Genomic DNA, 18,160 nt, shown 5'->3' with positions numbered 1-18,160 from the left:
ATTGTCTCTCTTTGCGTTGTCATAAAATGTGAAGCTGCATGTGTACAAATATCTAATGAGTAACTGAGCTGAACTGAATAGGTTTTAGTTCTTCTCAAGGAAGTTTGTTATTTATTTGTTTTAATGTGATGTAAAATCCTAAACATGGGGGATATAGATTTTACGTTTCAAAATAACATTATTAGACGCCTATAGCCAGGAATTTCCTTGCTTTTTTTTTTATTTACGTATGAGTGACAACTTTAAATAACACAAGCTTCCATTTGTTTTATGAAGTTGTATTAAAGTGATTGTAAAGTTTAATGATTTAAAGTCCAGTATTTAATAATAATCTTAAAAACCTGTCGACTTTAAGTAATTAAACTTTACAAAGACGCTTCTTTTTTTAAAATACTTTCCATTTTGCTATGCTAAACAGAACGCCAATCCTCCGCCCACATCTCCTTCAGTATTTAGCATATGGATGACGAATCCAGCTTCCTCCAATCGTTGCGTGCCCCACAAGCTGGACGGCAAAGGAGGCACGCAGCGTTTGGTGGAAGCCGGTTTCACTACACTGTATTTTGGGCGCATTTGGGGCACATTTATAAAATTAACCAGAGATCTGATCTCTGGTTAATTTTTATAAGTGCTAATTGCTCCTGCGAGCTCGCAGTAGCAATAACCAACTACTTGTAATGGCTGGTTATTTATCGTGCGCACGTAAACGGGCAAATTTGTCGGTTTGCGGGCGTGTGATAAATTAGCGCTCCACTTGTAATATGGCCCTATATCTTGTTAGAAGGACAGGTTTCTGTGCAGATGGGAGTTATCATACATCTTCTATAATGTCTATATTCAATATAAAGCTTTATGTAAAAAGTGCTTGTTGTCTGGTGCTTTGCAAATCATAATAGTCATCAATAACAACGTTCTTCTATTTTCAGCCAGATGCGCTATCAATGGCCCATGTCAAGCGCTTCACACCTTCCCCGGCACTCATATTTACAACAGTCATCTCATTAATAATGATCATCCCAGGAAACTTCAGCAGCATTGTAAATTTCTTCAGGTATTTATCCCATACTGACTGTGGAAAATTATATGATCAATTATAGTTATCCCATAATATATAAAGTGTAAGGAAATAGTTGAACCAAAAAAAGCATTAAAAAACAAAATGCACTTATCAATTTCAATCATAAAATTTAAATAAAACACAAAAAAGTAATCCAAAAGGAATGTGACACGTTTTGTGTTAATTATCAGCTTGAGCATTAACTGCACTAGACGTGAGCTTTTTGCGTGCGTCAGGTTGTGCTCGTATTACGAGTTGAAAGTAAACTTTTTTCGCTTGCACTAACCCAATAAGCGCAAAAAGCTGAAGTTAAAAATATCATGTGTGCGTTCACGTATTCCCCCATAGAAGTTAATGGAGCAGAAAAGTGGGGGGGAAAACAATTTGCGCACAAGCCTGATCGCATATTGTCATGTGCGCTAACCCGACACAAAAATATGAATATTTTACATTCCAATGTTTTTCACTACAGGGAGTGCAGAATTATTAGGCAAGTTGTATTTTTGAGGATTAATTTTATTATTTAACAACAACCATGTTCTCAATGAACTAAAAAAAACTCATTAATATCAAAGCTGAATAGTTTTGGAAGTAGTTTTTAGTTTGTTTTTAGTTATAGCTATTTTAGGGGGATATCTGTGTGTGCAGGTGACTATTACTGTGCATAATTATTAGGCAACTTAACAAAAAACAAATATATACCCATTTCAATTATTTATTTTTACCAGTGAAACCAATATAACATCTCAACATTCACAAATATACATTTCTGACATTCAAAAACAGAACAAAAACAAATCAGTGACCAATATAGCCACCTTTCTTTGCAAGGACACTCAAAAGCCTGCCATCCATGGATTCTGTCAGTGTTTTGATCTGTTCACCATCAACATTGCGTGCAGCAGCAACCACAGCCTCCCAGACACTGTTCAGAGAGGTGTACTGTTTTCCCTCCTTGTAAATCTCACATTTGATGATGGACCACAGGTTCTCAATGGGGTTCAGATCAGGTGAACAAGGAGGCCATGTCATTAGATTTTCTTCTTTTATACCCTTTCTTGCCAGCCATTCTGTGGAGTACTTGGACGCGTGTGATGGAGCATTGTCCTGCATGAAAATCATGTTTTTCTTGAAGGATGCAGACTTCTTCCTGTACCACTGCTTGAAGAAGGTGTCTTCCAGAAACTGGCAGTAGGACTGGGAGTTGAGCTTGACTCCATGCTCAACCCGAAAAGGCCCCACAAGCTCATCTTTGATGATACCAGCCCAAACCAGTACTCCACCTCCACCTTGCTGGCGTCTGAGTCGGACTGGAGCTCTCTGCCCTTTACCAATCCAGCCACGGACCCATCCATCTGGCCCATCAAGACTCACTCTCATTTCATCAGTCCATAAAACCTTAGAAAAATCAGTCTTGAGATATTTCTTGGCCCAGTCTTGACGTTTCAGCTTGTGTGTCTTGTTCAGTGGTGGTCGTCTTTCAGCCTTTCTTACCTTGGCCATGTTTCTGAGTATTGCACACCTTGTGCTTTTGGGCACTCCAGTGATGTTGCAGCTCTGAAATATGGCCAAACTGGTGGCAAGTGGCATCTTGGCAGCTGCACGCTTGACTTTTCTCAGTTCATGGGCAGTTATTTTGCGCCTTGGTTTTTCCACACGCTTCTTGCGACCCTGTTGACTATTTTGAATGAAACGCTTGATTGTTCGATGATCACACTTCAGAAGCTTTGCAATTTTAAGAGTGCTGCATCCCTCTGCAAGATATCTCACTATTTTTGACTTTTATGAGCCTGTCAAGTCCTTCTTTTGACCCATTTTGCCAAAGGAAAGGAAGTTGCCTAATAATTATGCACACCTGATATAGGGTGTTGATGTCATTAGACCACACCCCTTCTCATTACAGAGATGCACATCACCTAATATGCTTAATTGGTAGTAGGCTTTCGAGCCTATACAGCTTGGAGTAAGACAACATGCATAAAGAGGATGATGTGGTCAAAATACTCATTTGCCTAATAATTCTGCACTCCCTGTATATATATATATATATATATATATATATATATATATATATATATATATGATTTTTTGGTACAATATATATCTATACCTATATATATAAATATATATATATATATATATATATATATATACATATACACATGATTATATATAGCTATAGATATATACATATATATATCTATAGGAATATCTATTTATAAATACATAGAACATATTCTGCTATGTGCACAACATTGGAATGTCAAATATTTACAGTAAATTCACTGTATAACACTTTATTAAAACTAGTCCGACTCCTAAAGCCCGTTCACACGGGCCATTTTTTGCAGTATAGCGGTCCCACCCCTTGCTCTCTCTCCCACACTCTTTTATGCTCTCTCCCCCTCTCTTATGTGCTCTCTCCCCCTCTCTTTTGCACTCTCTCCCCCTCTCTTTTGCGCTCTCCTCCTCTCTTTTGCGCTCTCTCGCTCCACCTCTCTTTTGCTCTGTCTCTCCCCCCTCTCTTTTGCTCTCTCTCTCCCCCCTCTCTTTTGCTCTCTCTCCCCCCTCTCTTTTGCTCTCTCTCCCCCTCTCTTTTGTGCTCTCTCCCCCTCTCTTTTGCGCTCTCTCCCCCTCTCTTTTGCGCTCTCTCCCCCTCTCTTTTGCGCTCTCTCCCCCTCTCTTTTGCGCTTTCTCTCGCTCCACCTCTCTTTTGCTCTCTTTCTCCCCCCTCTCTTTTGCTCCCTCTCTCCCCTCTCTTTTACTTTCTCTCCCCCCTCTCTTTTGCTCTCTCTCCCCCTCTCTTTTGCACTCTCTCTCCCCCCTCTCTTTTATGCTCTCTACCCCCTCTCTTTTGCGTTCTCTCTCTCTATTGCGCTCTCTCTCTTCCCCGCTTTTGCGCGCTCTCTCTCCCCCTCTCTTTTGCGCTCTCTCTCCCCCTCTCTTTTGTGCTCTCTCTCCCCCTCTCTTTTGCGCTCTCTCTATCCTCCTCTCTTTTGCACTCTCTCTCCCCCTCTCTTTTGCTCTGTCTTTCTTCCCTTTTTTTGCTCTCTCTCTCCATCCCTCTCTTTTGCTCTTTCTCTCCATCCCTCTCTTTTGCTCTCTCTCTCCCCCCTCCTTTGCTCTCTCTCTCCCCCCTCTATTTTTCTCTGTCTCTCTCCCCCCTCTCTTTTGCTCTCTCTCTCATCCCTTTCTTTTGCTCTATCTTCCCTCTATTTTGCTCTTTCCCCTCTCTTTTGCTCTCTCTCCCCTCTCTCTTTTGCTCTTTCCCCTCTCTTTTGCTCTCTCTCCATCCCTCTCTTTTGCTCTCTCTCCCCTCACCCTCCCCCTTCTCTCTCCCCCCTCTCTTCTTTTGCTCTCTCTACCCCTCTCTTTTGCTCTCTCTCTTCCCCTCTCTTTTGCTCTCTCTCTTTCCCCCTCTTATTTTCTCTCCCCCCTCTCTTATGCTCTCTCTCTCTCCCCTCTCTTTTTCTCTCTCTTCCCTCTATTTTGCTCTTTCCCCTCACTTTTACTCTTTCCCCTCTATTTTGCTCTCTCTCCACCCTCTCTTCTGCTCTTCCCCCTCTCTTTAGCGCTTTCCTATCTCTTTTTGTCTCTCCCCTCTCTCTCGCGCCGACCGCACCCGACCACGACCCCAGCCAAGCCAGACCACGCCCCCAATGATGCCGGTCATGTCCAGTCACGCCCACGCTCCCGTCCGACCACGCCCATTTTTGCCCCACTGCCGCAAACAGCATGTCAGGTAAGGCCAGATGAGTTTGTCCTAATGCTGTCTCTACTGTGCATGACAGCTTCGGACAAATACACTTTTATATTATAGGATGAATATTGCACAAATATGACTTTTCATGTTTTTATCTACGTAACTTCAAAGGGTTCCAATGCACTTCTATATATGCCTATATATGTGTACATATGAATTTATGTGTTTATATGTGTATATATGTATTTACAGACATATATGTGTATACATGTATTTAAATACATATATACACATATGTCTGTATATATATATATATATATATATATATATATATATATATATATATATATATATATATGTCTATCTATACACAACCCCAGTTCTGAAAAATTTGGGACAGTATGGAAAATGCAAAAAAACAAACAAAAAGAGTCATTTGAAAATTCTATTCACCTTCTGCTATATTGAAAACACATTATTAACACATTATTTGATGTTTTACTTTGTGAATTTAATGTATTTTTGAAAATATACACTAGGTTCAAATCTGATGACTGCAACTCGTTCCAAAAAAGTTGGGACGGGGCAATTTAGGTCTAATAGCTATGTGACAAGTTGAAATAAGAAGGTGATGTGAAACAGGTGAGGCAATTGTGTAATCATAGTATATAAGGAGCCTCTAAAAAGGCCTAGTCTAGCCAATCTGCCAAAAGATGTGTCTAAATAATAATACAACACTTTGAGAACAACATTCCCCAAAGAAAAATTGGTAGGATTTTGGGAATTTCACCTTCTACAGTTCGCAATATGATTAATAGATTTAAGGAATCCGGTTAAATCTCTGGGCGTAAAGGGAAAGGACGAAAAACACTTTTGAATGCGCGTGATCTCCATACAGCTGTGCAGCTTAAGACATGCCTAATGGATGAATGGGGGAAAATTCTGCTAGCTAAACTGAACCAACTGGTGTCTTCAGTGCCCAATTGTTCAATAAGTGTTATTAAAAAGAAAAATTGATGTTACACAGTGGTAAACAAAGTAAAACATTAAATAATGTGTTAATAATGTTTTTTCAATATAGTACAGGTTGAATTACATTTTCAAATGACTCTTTTTGTTTATTTTTTTTGCATTTTCCATACTGTCCCAACTTTTTCGGAATTGGGTTTTATATATACAGTGGATATAAAAAGTCTACACACCCCTGTTATAATGTCAGGTTTCTGTGATGTAAAGAAATGAGACAAAGGTAAATCATTTCAGAACTTTTTCCACCTTTAATGTGACCTATAAACTGTACAACTCAATTGAAAAACAAACTGAAATCTTTTAGGTAAAGGGAAATAAAAATAAAAAACTAAAATATTATGGTTGCATAAGTGTGAACACCCTTAAACTAATACTTTATTGAAGCCCCTTTTGATTTTATTACAGCACTCAGTCTTTTTGGGTATGAGTTTTTCAGCATGGCACATCTTGACTTGGCAAGATTTGCCCACTCTTCTTTGCAAAAACACTCTAAATCTGTCAGAATGCGAGGGCATCTCCTGTGCACAGCCCTCTTCAGATCACCCCACAGATTTTGAATTGGATTCAGGTCTGGGCTCTTGCTGGGCCATCCCAAAACTTTATTCTTCTTCTGGTGAAGCCATTCCTTTGTTGATTTGGATGTATGCTTTGGGTTGTTGTCATGCTGAATGATGAAGTTCCTCTTCATGTTCAGCTTTCTAGCAGAAGCCTGAAGGTTTTGTGACAATATTGTCTGGTATTTGGAGCTGTTCATTATTCCCTCTACCTTGACTCAGGCCCCAGTTCCAACTGAAGAAAAACAGCCCCAAAGCATGATGCTGACACCACCATGCTTCACTGTGGGTATGGTGTTCTTTTGGTGATATGCAATGTTGTTTTTGCGCCAAACATATCTTTTGGAATTATGGCCAAAAAGTTCAACTGTGGTTTCATCAGACCATAACACCTTTTGCAACATGCTTTTGGGAAACTTCAGATGTGTTTTTGCAAAATTTAGCCGGGCTTGGATGTTTTTTTTTGTAAGAAAAGGCTTCTGTCTTGCCACTCTACCCCATAGCCCAGACAAATGAAGAATACGGGCGATTGTTGTCACATGTTCCACACAGCCAGTACTTGCCAGATATTCCTGCAGCTCCTTTAATGTTGCTGTAGGACTCTTGGCAGCCTCCCAGACCAGTTTTCTTCTCGTCTTTTCATCAATTTTGGAGGGACATCCAGTTCTTGGTAATGTCACTGTTGCGTCATATTTTCTTCACTTGATGATGACTGTCTTCACTGTGTTCCATGGTATATCTAATGCCTTGGAAATTCTTTTGTACCCTTCTCCTGACTGATACCTTTTAACAATGAGATCCCTCTGATGCTTTAGAAGCTCTCTGCGGACCATGACTTTTGCTGTAGGATGCGACTAAGAAAATGTCAGGAAAGACCAACTAGAGCAGCTGAACTTTATTTGGGGTTAATCAGAGGCACTTTAAATGATGACAGGTGTGTACTGACTCCTATTTAACATGATTTGGAATGTGATTGCTTAATTCTGAACACAGCTACATCCCCAGTTATAAAAGGGTGTTCACACTTATGCAACCATATTATTTTATTTTTTTATTTTTATTTCCCTTTACCTAAAAGATTTCAGTTTGTTTTTCAATTGAATTGTACAGTTTATAGGTCACATTAAAGGTGGAAAAAGTTCTGAAATGATTTATCTTTGTCTCATTTTTTTACATCACAGAAACCTGGCATTTTAACAGGGGTGTGTAGACTTTTTATATCCTATATATATATATATATATATATATATATATATATATATATATATATATATATATACAGGGAGTGCAGAATTATTAGGCAAATTAGTATTTTGACCACATAATCCTCTTTATGCATGTTGTCTTACTCCAAGCTGTATAGGCTCGAAAGCCTACTACCAATTAAGCATATTAGGTGATGTGCATCTCTGTAATGAGAAGGGGTGTGGTCTAATGACATCAACACCCTATATCAGGTGTGCATAATTATTAGGCAACTTCCTTTCCTTTGGCAAAATGGGTCAAAAGAAGGACTTGACAGGCTCAGAAAAGTCAAAAATAGTGAGATATCTTGCAGAGGGATGCAGCACTCTTAGAATTGCAAAGCTTCTGAAGCGTGATCATCGAACAATCAAGCGTTTCATTCAAAATAGTCAACAGGGTCGCAAGAAGCGTGTGGAAAAACCAAGGCGCAAAATAACTGCCCATGAACTGAGAAAAGTCAAGCGTGCAGCTGCCAAGATGCCACTTGCCACCAGTTTGGCCATATTTCAGAGCTGCAACATCACTGGAGTGCCCAAAAGCACAAGGTGTGCAATACTCAGAGACATGGCCAAGGTAAGAAAGGCTGAAAGACGACCACCACTGAACAAGACACACAAGCTGAAACGTCAAGACTGGGCCAAGAAATATCTCAAGACTGATATTTCTAAGGTTTTATGGACTGATGAAATGAGAGTGAGTTTTGATGGGCCAGATGGATGGGCCCGTGGCTGGATTGGTAAAGGGCAGAGAGCTCCAGTCCGACTCAGACGCCAGCAAGGTGGAGGTGGAGTACTGGTTTGGGCTGGTATCATCAAAGATGAGCTTGTGGGGCCTTTTCGGGTTGAGGATGGAGTCAAGCTCAACTCCCAGTCCTACTGCCAGTTTCTGGAAGACACCTTCTTCAAGCAGTGGTACAGGAAGAAGTCTGCATCCTTCAAGAAAAACATGATTTTCATGCAGGACAATGCTCCATCACACGCGTCCAAGTACTCCACAGCGTGGCTGGCAAGAAAGGGTATAAAAGAAGAAAATCATCATAATGACATGGCCTCCTTGTTCACCTGATCTGAACCCCATTGAGAACCTGTGGTCCATCATCAAATGTGAGATTTACAAGGAGGGAAAACAGTACACCTTTCTGAACAGTGTCTAGGGGGCTGTGGTTGCTGCTGCACGCAATGTTGATGGTGAACAGATCAAAACACTGACGGAATTCATGGATGGCAGGCTTTTGAGTGTCCTTGCAAAGAAAGGTGGCTATATTGGTCACTGATTTGTTTTTGTTTTGTTTTTGAATGTCAGAAATGTATATTTGTGAATGTTGAGATGTTATATTGGTTTCACTGGTAAAAATAAATAATTGAAATGGGTATATATTTGTTTTTTGTTAAGTTGCCTAATAATTATGCACAGTAATCGTCACCTGCACACACAGATATCCCCCTAAAATAGCTATAACTAAAAACAAACTAAAAACTACTTCCAAAACTATTCAGCTTTGATATTAATGAGTTTTTTGGGTTCATTGAGAACATGGTTGTTGTTCAATAATAAAATTAATCCTCAAAAATACAACTTGCCTAATAATTCTGCACTCCCTGTATATATATATATATATATATATATATATATATATATATATACACACACACACACATACATATACATTTTTAGCAGGGGTCAAATCCAGTAAGAACATATGGGAACGGAGTTCCTGCACTATTTTTTGCAGGTGGAACTAAGTTCCCCCTGTAAAGAGAACAGAAACGCTTCAGTAAACACTGCTGTTGTTGGTGGGAGGACCTGGAGCACAGTCTGGTTAGAGGGATAGTAAGATCCTCTAGTAATGGGCAGTAACACTTCCTACAATAAAGTAAATGCAAGCCTGTCAGCAGTCCTGCTGTGTGATCACCCCACACTGTGTGGAACACATGGTGCTTACATTTCTGTGTGGCTTGCTCTGTGGTTATTTATCTCCCCTCAGCAGAAATAGGACTATTGCACCTTAAGTGGGTGAGACTGTGTGACAGAGGAGGAGTCTCAGGCCCAAAGGCAACCATTCAACCCTTCATTAGATTTAATTTGCTTTCATTAACAAAAGTGTATAGATTATATACATATAAATACAGTGTGTGTGTGTTTGTGTATACGTGTGTGTGTGTGTATAAAACGCGTTAATCATTCTAGCATTTTTAATTTAATTTTTAACTCATAAAAACCAGTGGTAAACCCGACAAGTCCAAACACCCGTGATAAAACCCTTTTCGCTAGTGCTCAAACATTAGCGCTCCACACGTAATCTGGCCCTATATATTACAGGGAGTGCAGAATTATTAGGCAAATGAGTATTTTGACCACATCATCCTCTTTATGCATGTTGTCTTACTCCAAGCTGTATAGGCTCGAAAGCCTACTACCAATTAAGCATATTAGGTGATGTGCATCTCTGTAATGAGAAGGGGTGTGGTCTAATGACATCAACACCCTATATCAGGTGTGCATAATTATTAGGCAACTTCCTTTCCTTTGGCAAAATGGGTCAAAAGAAGGACTTGACAGGCTCAGAAAAGTAAAAAAATAGTGAGATATCTTGCAGAGGGATGCAGCACTCTTAAAATTGCAAAGCTTCAGAAGCGTGATCATCGAACAATCAAGCGTTTCATTCAAAATAGTCAACAGGGTCGCAAGAAGAGTGTGGAAAAACCAAGGCGCAAAATAACTGCCCATGAACTGAGAAAAGTCAAGCGTGCAGCTGCCAAGATGCCACTTGCCACCAGTTTGGCCATATTTCAGAGCTGCAACATCACTGGAGTGCCCAAAAGCACAAGGTGTGCAATACTCAGAGACATGGCCAAGGTAAGAAAGGCTGAAAGACGACCACCACTGAACAAGACACACAAGCTGAAACGTCAAGACTGGGCCAAGAAATATCTCAAGACTGATTTTTCTAAGGTTTTATGGACTGATGAAATGAGAGTGAGTCTTGATGGGCCAGATGGATGGGCCCGTGGCTGGATTGGTAAAGGGCAGAGAGCTCCAGTCCGACTCAGACGCCAGCAAGGTGGAGGTGGAGTACTGGTTTGGGCTGGTATCATCAAAGATGAGCTTGTGGGGCCTTTTCGGGTTGAGGATGGAGTCAAGCTCAACTCCCAGTCCTACTGCCAGTTTCTGGAAGACACCTTCTTCAAGCAGTGGTACAGGAAGAAGTCTGCATCCTTCAAGAAAAACATGATTTTCATGCAGGACAATGCTCCATCACACGCGTCCAAGTACTCCACAGCGTGGCTGGCAAGAAAGGGTATAAAAGAAGAAAATCTAATGATATGGCCTCCTTGTTCACCTGATCTGAACCCCATTGAGAACCTGTGGTCCATCATCAAATGTGAGATTTACAAGGAGGGAAAACAGTACACCTCTCTGAACAGTGTCTGGGAGGCTGTGGTTGCTGCTGCACGCAATGTTGATGGTGAACAGATCAAAACACTGACAGAATCCATGGATGGCAGGCTTTTGAGTGTCCTTGCAAAGAAAGGTGGCTATATTGGTCACTGAAAGTTTTTGTTTTGTTTTTGAATGTCAGAAATGTATATTTGTGAATGTTGAGATGTTATATTGGTTTCACTGGTAAAAATAAATAAATGAAATGGGTATATATTTGTTTTTTGTTAAGTTGCCTAATAATTATGCACAGTAATAGTCACCTGCACACACAGATATCCCCCTAAAATAGCTAAAACTAAAAACAAACTAAAAACTACTTCCAAAAATATTCAGCTTTGATATTAATTAGTTTTTTGGGTTCATTGAGAACATGGTTGTTGTTCAATAATAAAATTAATTCTCAAAAATACAACTTGCCTAATAATTCTGCACTGCCTGTATATGTTGATATTGTTTTCCAGTCTTGTTATCACAAACGGTCATCTGACACTGGTGCCCATTAATATCCACAAGAGGTTCCTGTATAAAAAAAAAAGTTTGAGTGATTTTTGGCTTCATTGTTCTTTTCTTGCAGATTTTAACTATGTGTTCCTTTGCAGGGTTTAAAAAGACATTATAGTAGAAAAAATGACATGTGTAACTAAAGCTGCTGTTTGGGTCAGTGGCAGTTTCTTGTTGGGGTTAAACGGATAGAGTTAGAGGGTCGTAGTGCTTAACGTTGCATGCTCTAACGAATCAGAGCATGTCATTTTTTGTTTTATTATAATGGCCCTTTAAACACATAGAGGGACCACAATCCTTCAGAAAATCCCCATTAAAGTCTATGGGACATTTTGTAGATAAAAGATCACTTGATAAACTATTCTACAGTATTGATATCTACCCCATAGTTAAAGGGACAGTTTACTCAAAAATGTTCTCCCCTTTAATTTGTTCCCAATGATCCACTTTACCTGCTGGAGTGTATTAAATTGTTTAAAAGTAGCTCCTTTACCCTTATATTGGCATTTGAAATTGTTGATTTAGCATGTGGTATCCCCACCTATTCGGAAAGTTTGTGGCCGCGCGTACCAGCTATAGATAAGCTTTGTAAACACAGCCAGCAGAAGAAATTATACTCCCAGTGCGATATAGCAGAGATAAGGTAATAAAATTTTAATTTTCCATTGTTCTCTCAAAGTACTGGTGATTGTTTTAAGGACAGATATAAGATAAAGAAGCAGGTATATTTGCACAATGTGATACAGTAATGAGATCGGATTATACCTACAAGCTCAACCCATTTTATTAGGTTGTGGCTTCAAAAGACAAAATCAGAGCTTTAATATGCACAAATAAGCCTTAAAAAGCTAATTTTCATACATTTTTTACTCTGCAGTTGGTAAAAAAAGCAATTGTAAACACATTAAGGGAAAAACTATTTTACAGTATACTGTCCCTTTAAATGAAAGCACTAATGCAATAATAATTAAACTGTAACATATTAAAGCATTTACGTTTTTACACTTTTTATGTCCCTTTAATTGCAAATATATGTCTGTGTTACAGTTTTACAGCCTGGTTTTTCTATGGTATTACAATTGCTGGTCTCCTGTACCTAAAGATTAAGAAGCCAGAACTTCCAAGGGTATATAAGGTAAAAATACAACTGTTCTTTTATGGAGAGTTACCTAAAGGTTTGAAGGGGACAGAATAGGAGCGCCAAAGGCTAAAGTTATCAATCAGGGCTATAAAAGAAACCTGCGACAGATAGTGTTGCAGTGGGCCAATAAGGTACAAAAAAATGTACAAATGAGTGGCCTGTCTAACAGATATGTATTAACCTATCTAACAAATGAATAATTGTGGTAGATATAAAAACAGATATTATTTAATTGTAGCAGATATAAAAACAGAAAAATATACAGTTTACTCAATCTGGCAAACAGATAATTATGGACCTGTTCTAAGTGTATGCCACCTAAAAGTTCTAATCTAATGACATATTAGGTATGTTACAAATGAATAACAAACAGGGAAAGCCAGATATAGTGAATTACAAATGAATAACGAACATAAGCATATAAACAATGTACAATAATACGATCAGGTGGGTACCCAAGTGGAAAAAAGCCCCTCTTGTGGCAAAAACGTTAATTAGAGAATGTGAAAATAAAAATAAAAGTAAAAATAAAAATAAAAATTGTAATAAAAATAAAAATAGTGTACACGTGTACAAAAAAGGGGGTCTCTAATGGGTGCAGTGGCAGTCTGTTCTTAAAACATATAAGTAAAAGAGTCTTGAATGGTGGTGTCCTTGGAATATCCAGAAATAATATCCTAATAGGGTGTCCTTATTAATGCTGCAACAGCCTTGGTGGTGCGGAACAGCTAGGAATAACAACCAGTGGTCACGGGACCAGAATATGCTCAGCCTGTAAAAATAAAAATAAAAACAAATGCAAAAACCATCTAACCAAGTAAGTAAAGTAGGGAATTGACTCACCAGGGAAGAATACAAGCCTCCTTAAGTAATAGTCGATACGTTTCAGCCCAGGAAGGGCCTTTCTCAAGACTTAAGGAGGTATGTGGGAACAGGGCAATATATATGTGTCACCTAACAATCATAATTTGATGAATAGAGGGAGGATTGCCGCCAAAACTGTTACGTTCGGGTTATTTCCGGTTCCGGTTTATGGACTTCCAGTTAGGCGTGATTGCGTCATTTCCGGTTTCCGTACTTCCGGTTTGGCGCAATAATTCTAGTTCTGGTTACGGAAGTGTTAGAAAATTGATGTTTAATTAAGGCAAGCAATGCCCATACATTAACAATGATTTAACAATAATTCGTATAGATATTAGGGGTGTTTATCATATGATATTAAATCAGACAGTCAAACTATTTAAGCTCAACAAGATATGTGTTACCTAAAGTAATGTTAGCACTATACCAAATATCCCTAATACATGAAATATAAACTATCAATTTAAACATAGAAAACCTATATAAAATAATGGGAATCAGAGAGACTAATGAAAAACATTAGAAAAAAGGACATATTTTAAAATCTCTTGTTAAAAGCAATTATAAAAAATAATTATAAAAATAAATAGAGGCCTGTATTCTTCCCAATTTCACTTAAATACAATTAAGTAATAATAGAGTATGCTCAATGGTGGCATAGTCTTTGGCATTGAGTCTATGAGGCTTATTTAACAACGGTCTTGTGGACCTGATTCGACAGTGCGGATCAGGTCCGCAAGACCTCGCTGAATGCGGAGAGCAATACGCTCTCCATATTCAGCATTGCACCAGCAGCCACAAGAGCTGCTGGTGCAACGCCGACCCCTGCAGACTCGCGGCCGGCCGCCAGCAGGGAGGTGTCAATCAACCCGATCGTACTCAACCGGGTTGAAATGTGGCGAAATTATGGAGCGTCGGTCTTTAGACCGCTGCTTCATAACTGCTGTTTCTGGCGAGTTTAAAGACTCGCCAGAAACACGGGCCTACAAGCTCCATACGGAGCTTGATAAATGGGCCTCTATACCTTGAACTCATCCCAGCAATTATAACAATACTGTATGTATACTCAGATATGGATGACCTATAACATAATCAATTCCATAGCTTACAAATTAGACATACAGGGAGTGCAGAATTATTAGGCAAGTTGTATTTTTGAGGATTAATTTTATTATTGAACAACAACCATGTTCTCAATGAACCCCAAAAACTCATTAATATCAAAGCTGAATATTTTTGGAAGTAGTTTTTAGTTTGTTTTTAGTTTTAGCTATTTTAGGGGGATATCTGTGTGTGCAGGTGACTATTACTGTGCATAATTATTAGGCAACTTAACAAAAACCAAATATATACCCATTTCAATTATTTATTTTTACCAGTGAAACCAATATAACATCTCAACATTCACAAATATACATTTCTGACATTCAAAAACAAAACAAAAACAAATCAGTGACCAATATAGCCACCTTTCTTTGCAAGGACACTCAAAAGCCTGCCATCCATGGATTCTGTCAGTGTTTTGATCTGTTCACCATCAACATTGCATGCAGCAGCAACCACAGCCTCCCAGACACTGTTCAGAGAGGTGTACTGTTTTCCCTCCTTGTAAATCTCACATTTGATGATGGACCACAGGTTCTCAATGGGGTTCAGATCAGGTGAACAAGGAGGCCATGTCATTAGATTTTCTTCTTTTATACCCTTTCTTGCCAGCCACGCTGTGGAGTACTTGGACGCGTGTGATGGAGCATTGTCCTGCATGAAAATCATGTTTTTCTTGAAGGATGAAGACTTCTTCCTGTACCACTGCTTGAAGAAGGTGTCTTCCAGAAACTGGCAGTAGGACTGGGAGTTGAGCTTGACTCCATCCTCAACCCGAAAAGGCCCCACAAGCTCATCTTTGATGATACCAGCCCAAACCAGTACTCCACCTCCACCTTGCTGGCGTCTGAGTCGGACTGGAGCTCTCTGCCCTTTACCAATCCAGCCACGGGCCCATCCATCTGGCCCATCAAGACTCTCATTTCATCAGTCCATAAAACCTTAGAAAAATCAGTCTTGAGATATTTCTTGGCCCAGTCTTGACGTTTCAGCTTGTGTGTCTTGTTCAGTGGTGGTCGTCTTTCAGCCTTTCTTACCTTGGCCATGTCTCTGAGTATTGCACACCTTGTGCTTTTGGGCACTCCAGTGATGTTGCAGCTCTGAAATATGGCCAAACTGGTGGCAAGTGGCATCTTGGCAGCTGCACGCTTGACTTTTCTCAGTTCATGGGCAGTTATTTTGCGCCTTGGTTTTTCCACACGCTTCTTGCGACCCTGTTGACTATTTTGAATGAAACGATTGATTGTTCGATGATCACGCTTCAGAAGCTTTGCAATTTTAAGAGTGCTGCATCCCTCTGCAAGATATTTCACTATTTTTGACTTTTCTGAGCCTGTCAAGTCCTTCTTTTGACCCATTTTGCCAAAGGAAAGGAAGTTGCCTAATAATTATGCACACCTGATATAGGGTGTTGATGTCATTAGACCACACCCCTTCTCATTACAGAGATGCACATCACCTAATATGCTTAATTGGTAGTAGGCTTTCGAGCCTATACAGCTTGGAGTAAGACAACATGCATAAAGAGGATGATGTGGTCAAAATACTCATTTGCCTAATAATTCTGCACTCCCTGTATAAGTCAGTGTGGTCTGGAAATGGGACCTTACCTAAAGGTTTGGCCTACAATACAGTAAAGATAAGTCACTTGTAAACTCATGTATATCCAAATTCAGTTGATATCATTTGCTTAAAGAAAAAAGAATGACTTGCTATTAAATGTGTAACATAAAAATATGTCATTCACTTTGATTAGTTTGCCTGCTTTTCTTGTAAATTAAATCCTAAGGAATGTACCCCCCCCCCCCCCCACTCCAATTAAGCTGCCCATATTCTATGGAATTCTGATCCCCAATCCATCTACATGTTGCAAAGTGATTGCTTGATATGTGCAGGGACTAATTTATATCTACCTCTAATTGACTAAAGCTAAGGAGATAAGATAAAGTACAATCTGGTCCTATCAAGGAACTGTGAAACAATGCAAATCTTGCTAACACAGTTTCATTTTTTTTAAATGTATTATATGCACAGGTCATGTGCAATGTATGAATAAATAAATTAAGTATTTCAAGTTGAATAACTTCATCATGACAGGTCTTAGGTACAAATGCTTATCAGATATATTACATGGAAAATTAAAATGATTAAAATGCAAACAGAAGCCCTTCATTATTAGCACACACCCTAATTTAATAATGTTATACTGATTATGGCTATAATTAGAAACACACAGGATAGGTTTTTAACCACAAATTATTCTTTATCAAGCTGTAAAGAAAGATTACACAACAATGTTCATAAAAAACATTAAATTATTAAAGGGACATGAAACTCAAAGTGTTATTTCATGATTCAGATAAAGCATGCAATTTTAAATAATTTATCTTATTGTTTAGTTCTCTTTGCATCCTTTGTTGAAAGGCTTACCTAGGTAGGCTCAGAGGCTGCTGATTGGGGGCTGCACATATATGCCTCTTGTGATTGGCTTTCCTCTAGCTCCCAGTAGTGAATTACTGCTCATTTAACAAAGGATACCAAGAGAATAAAGCAAATTAGATGATAGAAATAAATTGGAAAGTTGTTTAAAAAAATGTATGTTCTATCTGAATCATGAAAGAAAAACTTTGGGGTTTAAGTCTATTTAAGTGGGTTATGATTTATGAGGTTGCCTTAAAAGTCTAGAGACTCCACCCAACGAAAGCTCAATATGGGTGCAACCTAAAAACTTTTGGGTGCTTAAAAAACAACATTTCTTTTTGTGTAGATAATTTGCTACTATATTCTATACTCTGCATATATGTAAAAAAAAATGTATGACTTTAAGATTGCATCACATTTATGAAAAAAAAATAATGTCCCTTTAAGAAGTTTACACATCAGTATAACTGTAAAGTGTCACATTATATGTTGTGCTGTTTTTATATTGCAGGTTCCAATTATCATCCCTATTATTGTGCAGATCGCCTCTGTATTCCTTGTTATTGCTCCAATTGTCGGAAGTCCCCAGATGGAGTATCTTTACGTTGCTTTATTTATTCTCAGTGGAATTATAATTTACATTCCCTTTATCCACTACCGCTGGTCACCAAAATGCTTTCGATCAATTACTCTTCATATTCAGCTTCTGCTTGAGGTTGCACCATCTGATAAAAACAAATGAGGTCACATCAAGGGTCTGGAACCCATCATGATGGTTTTTTTTTTTCCATTTTATAAAAATATACATTTTTATATTTTCTTTAGTATTTTTGTTGTTGTTAAGTTCTTAAATTTTACAAATGGGTTTGCAATTGTTTAAAAAGCCATACAATTCAAAACTGAAATGCCCATCAATGCATAATCAAAATATTTTTTTCCCTATAAATATGGATTTTCAAAAATGCTTTCCAATACAAGTTAAGTACATGTGCAAGTGCACCCTTGTTAACCTCTTAACGACCGGGTACCCTGTACGTCGCTGGTCGTTAAGGGATTGTGTGGCTATAATAGTGCGGGTACTGCCATGAGCGGCAATACAGCGA

General features: G+C 38.8%; 1 protein-coding gene across 1 annotated transcript in view; it reads left to right on the top strand.

Moving 5' to 3' along the window:
* Window positions 1–17,799, top strand: part of LOC128656991 (b(0,+)-type amino acid transporter 1-like) — a 30,887-nt gene extending 13,088 nt beyond the window's left edge. The window contains exons 4-6 of the mRNA XM_053711199.1: window positions 927–1,051; window positions 12,578–12,665; window positions 17,569–17,799. Of these exons, the coding sequence (XP_053567174.1) occupies window positions 927–1,051; window positions 12,578–12,665; window positions 17,569–17,799 (444 nt within the window). The remainder of the gene's footprint in view (window positions 1–926; window positions 1,052–12,577; window positions 12,666–17,568) is intronic.
* Window positions 17,800–18,160: the final 361 nt, after the last annotated feature.

The sequence above is a fragment of the Bombina bombina genome, chromosome 4, assembly GCF_027579735.1.
Source record: "Bombina bombina isolate aBomBom1 chromosome 4, aBomBom1.pri, whole genome shotgun sequence".
In the NCBI taxonomy this organism is placed as follows: Eukaryota; Metazoa; Chordata; class Amphibia; order Anura; family Bombinatoridae; genus Bombina; species Bombina bombina.
Note: the sequence above shows the minus strand (reverse complement) of the source record. Positions and strands in the feature narration are given on the sequence as shown.